Source organism: Hakea prostrata, chromosome 8, assembly GCF_041222555.1.
Source record: "Hakea prostrata isolate BN-2017 chromosome 8, UWA_Hpros_2, whole genome shotgun sequence".
Classification (NCBI taxonomy): domain Eukaryota; kingdom Viridiplantae; phylum Streptophyta; class Magnoliopsida; order Proteales; family Proteaceae; genus Hakea; species Hakea prostrata.
In genome coordinates, this window is record NC_142607.1 from 1,918,833 (window position 1) to 1,925,120 (window position 6,288).

At 42.6% G+C, this 6,288-nt stretch overlaps 1 protein-coding gene across 1 annotated transcript; it reads right to left on the bottom strand.

The window, feature by feature from the left end:
* Positions 1-766: 766 nt before the first annotated feature.
* On the bottom strand, positions 767-3,769 carry LOC149006192 (indole-3-acetic acid-amido synthetase GH3.17-like). Its single transcript, XM_089165166.1, has 4 exons — positions 2,995-3,769; positions 2,751-2,852; positions 1,751-2,589; positions 767-1,630 (listed from the first exon to the last, which is right to left on the bottom strand). Exons 1-4 carry the CDS (start codon positions 3,288-3,290, stop codon positions 948-950), a joined length of 1,920 nt encoding a protein of 639 aa, XP_089021292.1. The 5' UTR covers positions 3,291-3,769; the 3' UTR covers positions 767-947.
* Between the last annotated feature and the right edge of the window lie 2,519 nt (positions 3,770-6,288).

Consider the following 6,288-nt stretch of genomic DNA (forward strand, 5'->3'; position numbering starts at 1 on the left):
GTGGCCCTGTCTCATGTACGTTGGGTGGGTGCATAGCATGGTGCTCATAGAGGCATTTCGTCAAGCACCATGTGTGCACCAGGTGTTTGGCGCTAGGTTGCCCAATAATGGCCAACTGTGGTGGTCGGAGAAGTTCACGTTGGCATGGAGAACATTTCAAAGCATTTGTTTGTGTGATTTTGTATAGGAAAAAAACCCTAATCTTTCCTCACGCTTCGATGATGTAGTGGTGGTGAGTGTTGCAAAGTTGAGGTGAGGAACTATTTAGTGGACACGATTCCTTCACTTAGTTGCCTTAACGAAGTTGATGGAATCAAGATGAGTTGCAAAGGCAGCATTAATAGTCGATGGAATCACTCTGACTTTGGTGAGTGTTTTGAGACCTGTAGTGCCAAGTGTTGTGGTCGGAGAGATGTCTTGCATGGTGGAGAGTCACAAAGGAGTGGTCAAAGAAGATTGGTTGTGCTTTCGTTCATTAGGGGAGAGGTATGAGTTGTTTTGACTCTTCTTTACCATACAATGAGAGTGAAATCTACCTCTCAGTACTGACAAAATAAATTAGAAGTGAAACCTGAGCAAATCCTTCATGAGCCCCAAATAGGTCTTTTGTGGGCCCCCACCTCTACTGTGAGATGCAGGAGCAAATATCTTTATTATGATCCCAGGACTTATACGGCCATGGGTGCCCTTGGATTTATGATCCCAGGACTTATACCACCATGGGCACCCTTGGATTGGAATCTTCGTGATACTATACCACTCACGCACTCTTTGAGACTTTGGTCTTAATTAGCGGTTGTTCATTAACGGTGATTAGTTGTTATTTCATTAACGGTGAGGGGGGAACTAAAACCCCTCAACAGATTGATACAATGTTATACATCTGATAGTAGACAGACATCATCAGCCCTCACATGTCTCTCTCTATCTCTTTCCTTTGATTATGTCTAAGGGAATAATGGCAATGGGTGTTTGGTTTGGTTTCCTCTGTGCAAGCTGCAATTAAGATCCCATGAAGGAGTTCGCTTACTCATAAATCTCCCCTCCACTCTTGAATCCAAGATCTCCAGTGCTTCGCGGGTCTTGACGCACCGGGGCGTCTTGTACTGATTCACTGAAGATCCTCTAGAAACGCAAAAATCCATCAGCGCATCGAACGTCCCCTGCCTTACTACCCTGATCTCCAAGGGTCCAATCGACTTGTCTTTGCTCCTGCACCTCCTGTACACCGAGTCCAGCGACTGTTCCACGGTGGAGCAGCATTCCTCCATTACAGTTGTGTCCACCTCCACCTCCACCTCCACCTCCACCTCTGGCTTCTGAAGATGATGATGATGATGATCTGGATTTAGTCCTTTGCAGGGTCTGATGGGTTTCAGTTCCCAGAATAACACGTAGTGACCTGGGATGGACGATGTGTCGGCATAGCTGGTGAATTCGGTAACGAGGAAGCCCAGTGGTTCGAGCACAAGTTTGGCTTCTGTGACTGCCTTGAGCAGGTCTTCCTCGTTGGTCTTGTCGGTGTCGATGCTCAGTACCACGTTCTGCCGGTGTAGGAACCGGAACTGTGGGGCATTGTTGTAGAATCCCGTCACCATTAGAATATCTCCCACTCTGTATCTGTATAAACCTGAACGATTAATTAAACAGAGACCAACAAACAACAGAGCCATTGTTAAAGATCGAGTCTTGCACAAGTGAATGAGTGTTAAGAGAGAAAGAAGCGGAAGCAATCAGAGAGATTAATCACCTGTAAAAGTGGTGACAACGAGTTCATAACAACGACCAGGCTTCACTTGTACAAGATCCACAGCTTCACCCTTCTCATCTTTTTCCTCTACTTTCCATGGGATTCCTCCACCACCTTCCTCCTCTCCGTTGTTTTTGTCCACGGGAAGGAACTCAAAGTAGGCCATATTGGGGAGGAGCGTGTAGGAAACACTGGATGGTTCAGTTAGAGGATTGAGATTGATACCAAAGTAGCATTCTGATGAAGCATACATTGTTGAAACCAGAGGCAGCCCACCACTGTAAAAATCTAGTGTGGGAATGTATTGGGCCATTGAACCTGTTACTATTACATCAATGTACTTGGTTCTTGGCCACAACCTCTTGATGATACCTTCCCGAGATTTCACCTGCTTGCATTCTGACTCGATCAAATCGGCCAATTCCTCTCTGGGTCCTCCAAGCTTGCCTAACACTGCGTTTCTGCAACTGGGTTCTGTTATCCAATCACTGACACGGCCGGTCCTTATGTTGGAGCACAACTCTTGCCAGTGATCCTCCAAAAATTTGATTGCTCTTAAGAGTGCAGAGGCAAAGACTGCTCCCACCCTGAGCACCTCATGTCGCTGAATCAAACCACAAAGCAATTGGCAGTACATGCTCTGCTTGCTGTCTGGACATAAGATGGTCTCATCAGGACTCGTGTACACGTTATACTCGTTGAAAGGCCTGTTTCGGAAGTTACTGCTCTTATAGTAGCTGGTGAGCACTGGTCTCGCCATCAAACCAGATGGAGTTGTAATTTCCGATTTTATAAACATGAGATACATCCCTTTTCCTTGCTCCAGACCCTCCACATACCTGAAATCAAATCAAAATTAAAGTTACTTTTAAAGGATGGAGAGGTAATTTAAATTTGCAGACCCTCCCTCCTTACCAGGTCTTCTTCACTGTTACAATTGTACGTGGTCTCAAAACAAAATGAATAATATTAATAGCGGAGGAGAAGAGAAGCAGCTCACTGGTTGATAATAGGAATCAAGAGGTTATACAAGAAGGTTTTTCTATCCAAGTCTTGTGCAGTTGATGGCATCAACTTTGGCTGTCCTCCTGAAGTTCCTGAGCTGTAAGGATCCATGAAAGAGATCAGCCTTGAGGTGGGGTATAAAGAAACTTTTAAGGGGAAAGAAAAAGAAGATGCCCAGTTCGATCTCGATATTTAATTATCAGGAATGGATGGATGGATGGATGGTTCTGGTTTGGTACCTAGTAAGAAGCTCTGTGATGGGTTGACCGGAAATTATCTGGGATGGCTCTCCATTAGCAATTCGTTGGATATATGGCTTGATATCCTCATAGGTCACAATGGGAACTTTCTTCTTGAAGAGCTCCCTATCGAAGCTGGAATCGCAGCCAAGAAAGCTTCTTAGATACTCGGTCTCTGCATTTTGTGTTATTATTTCCTCTAGTATCTGTTGCTGTACTTGGTCGGCATTCGTGGTCAAGTCCTCCACAAGCTTCATGCTACCTTCTCTGTCATTCGGGTCACAGCTTGGCAACATCTCTAATTACAAAGGAAGATGAAGACCGATGTTCGACTGTCAGTCAATGTGGAGCGCTGTAGCTCATTTTCTAGATTGACTTTCACTCAAGAACTAAATGAATCCACACACGAAAGAAAAAAAGAGTTTTCAAGTGCAGCTGATCATGAATGCATGGGAGCTGAGTGCCAACCCCCCAGTCACCCATGTTAAATGCATTGGAAAGCTAGCTAGACCCCAGCTAAAGCAGAGCAGAACAACACACGAATGCTTGCTTGGCCCTCGTTGATCTCCCTCTCCCCTCTTCCTCTCATATTTAACATGTCTTGCCACTCTCTCCTTCCATCTCTTGCTGCGGAGATTCCGTTTCCTAGTAGCTTCTTTGAAGATGGAGATTGAGATTGAGATTGAAGGGGTGATTAAAATAACTGATTTAGGAAGAGACTTTGGGAATAGCTGCTAAGCCCTGCTTGCTTTTGAAAAATCAACATTATAATATAACCACGGTAGTAAAAAGGAGAAATATAGTCAGGCAGAGGCCATGGTAGAGGTCCTACACACGTGGCTAAAAAAAAAAAAAAGACTAAAATTCATCAACACCATGCTCAATGCTACGCATTTAGCATTGAAGTAATTTCCAGCTAGCCTTAGTGGGCTGTGATCTGATGGGTTTATATAGTTGCAAAATGGAAGAGCTTGTGTAAATGCAAAGCCAACATTGAGATTCAGTTACATGATCATACATGCATGCATGCATGCTAGTCATGTTCCATAATATATAATGAATGTGGGTCTCAGCAGCTAGCTACCCCGGCCGTATTGTAAGTTATCAATGTTGAAGTTCCAAGAGATAGAAGCCATTTTGTGTGTGCATGTTCCATTCCATCATTTCCATGTAAGGGATCCAAGTGTGTGGTAAAATTTAATTGGCCGGAAACCCTCCACGGCGCACCAGCTGGGGCTGATAGAGCTAAGGTTTGCTCATCAATTACCGGCCGGAATGATTTGAAAAAGTCTTCAATAATTCAAATTGATGATGATGATGGTATAAATTATTAATCAATCATTGAAGGAACGCACTGCAGCATTTTGGTACAGAAAAGTTAATAGATGATGTCAACCATGGGTACTGGTTATTTCAAGGCAACAATATCAATTAATTGCAGTCATTAATTTGAAGTATTTTTTTTAATACCTGATAAAGAGAAAGAGAAAGAGGTGTTGGCGTTGGCGTTGGTGTTGGTGCTTGTTTAAGGAGATTTTAATCCTGTTTTATTTTAAGGGAGGGAGAAGAGAGTTCTGTTGCCAACCCATCAAGTCTGTCAAAGGACGTACAACTTATTCTTAGAAAGTCAAAGTCAAAGAAGTAGTATAGCAGGGACAGCAAGAGAATTAGAAATAAATGTATCAATGATCCAAGTCTCCAACGTCCACAGCGGGATATGCTGGATTTGCTGTGGTTAAAATATATATTAACTGAAAGAGGGTACTGGTCTTCATGGGGGACATAGACTCCATGAAACGGGCAGGAGAAGAGGAGAATGAGGGGCCAAGGTCAGATCAATATGCTCTCTCTCTCTCTCTCTCTCTCTCTCTGTGTCACTCACTAATCACTATCTCTATCTATCAAGTCAAGTCAAGATTGCCATACTGACAAGAAACTCGGGACCAAGTGGAGTCACCTAACTTGTTTCTCTGTTTTATGAGCTGTCAATCTTTCACAAAGCCTTTTTTTTTGGTGAATCTTTCACAAAGCCAGAGGATCTAGAGTAAGGATTTACAAGGCCAAATCATGCTATAGATCTGGAGTAGAAATCCCTTCTCAATCAGATAGACACAATGATACATACATACATACATGAAAGCTACAGGTATTGTATTCTTGATTACAAGGTGATAGCTATGCCAATAATCCAAAATGTTGGGGTTTGAGCAGAATTTGACCTTTAAAAGTTAGCCATTAAAGAAAAAACAAGAGTACCCAAGTCTAATGCGAAATTGCTGCTTAATTTACTTCTGGTAGAACCTTAACGATCCCCTCTCCCCTCCCCTCCCCTCCATGCAAAAGCACCCCAAAAGCTAAACAGAGGCTATATCCTAATCCTTATAGGCAGGCATGCCTTCATGTCCATCAAGTTAAGTTACTTAGACCCGAAATGGAATTGTTGCTTCTGCCTGTAACCCCAAGCACAAACACAAAGGCTATATTTTAACATCCTCTCCTATCTTCTTCATTTGTAATTCAATCTCTCATGTGATTCTTCTAGGAGAAAGATTTGGATCATTGATTGGTTGATAACATGCCATTTATGTAGCTTATTATTCAATTGGGTGGTGGATTTTGGAAAATTAATGGAGAGCTGATCATTTCCTAATACTTAATCTCAATGGGCGTCCCACTTCCATGTGCTTCCCCTTCTACTTGATTGACTTGATTTCCTAGTAATCAACAGAAAGATTAAAAACCTTAAGGGTAAGATCTTGCCTTAAGACATGTGGCATGTTTCTCAGAGGAATGAAGATCCCAATGCAATTATTATTGTTGCCTTGGATCTAGCAATATTGATCGATGTTTTCCATGCTAGTTTAATTTACTCTCTTGCCCGCTGGCATATAAATATATAATATGGTTATGGTACCACAGTACCACTAATCATAGGTTTATCCAGCTTGGAGGTGGATTAAGTCGTCGCCAACCAAAGCCATGTTCCGGTTTGCTTATCTTCTGTTTAACGCCAACGGATCGGTTCCAGCCTTTTCCTTTTTTTGGTTGAAAATCTTATTCCAATTTCATAATCATGTTTCCCTAGCCTAATTGAGTAGTTCCTAAGCCCCTGTCACCAAAATCTCCAGCAGATTAACATTATTAATCCCAATGAGAGTAAACATAGATGATAGGAACCAAATTGCATGAGAACGGTCTTCGATTGGCAACTCCAGTTCTCATTGGTTTCACTCTTTTCTAGGGTTTTTGGTCACTGCTGAGATAAATAACTTCTACTTTTTTGGGGGAAATAAA

Excerpts from the sequence above, each read along its gene's own strand:
- LOC149006192 (XM_089165166.1), bottom strand. The coding sequence starts at position 3,290 with ATGTTGCCAAGCTGTGACCCGAATGACAGAGAAGGTAGCATGAAGCTT. Across the intron at positions 2,853-2,994 it reads ATCACAGAGCTTCTTACTAG|CTCAGGAACTTCAGGAGGAC; the intron begins GTACCAAACCAG and ends GGATCCTTACAG. Across the intron at positions 2,590-2,750 it reads TTGATTCCTATTATCAACCA|GTATGTGGAGGGTCTGGAGC; the intron begins GTGAGCTGCTTC and ends ATTTGATTTCAG.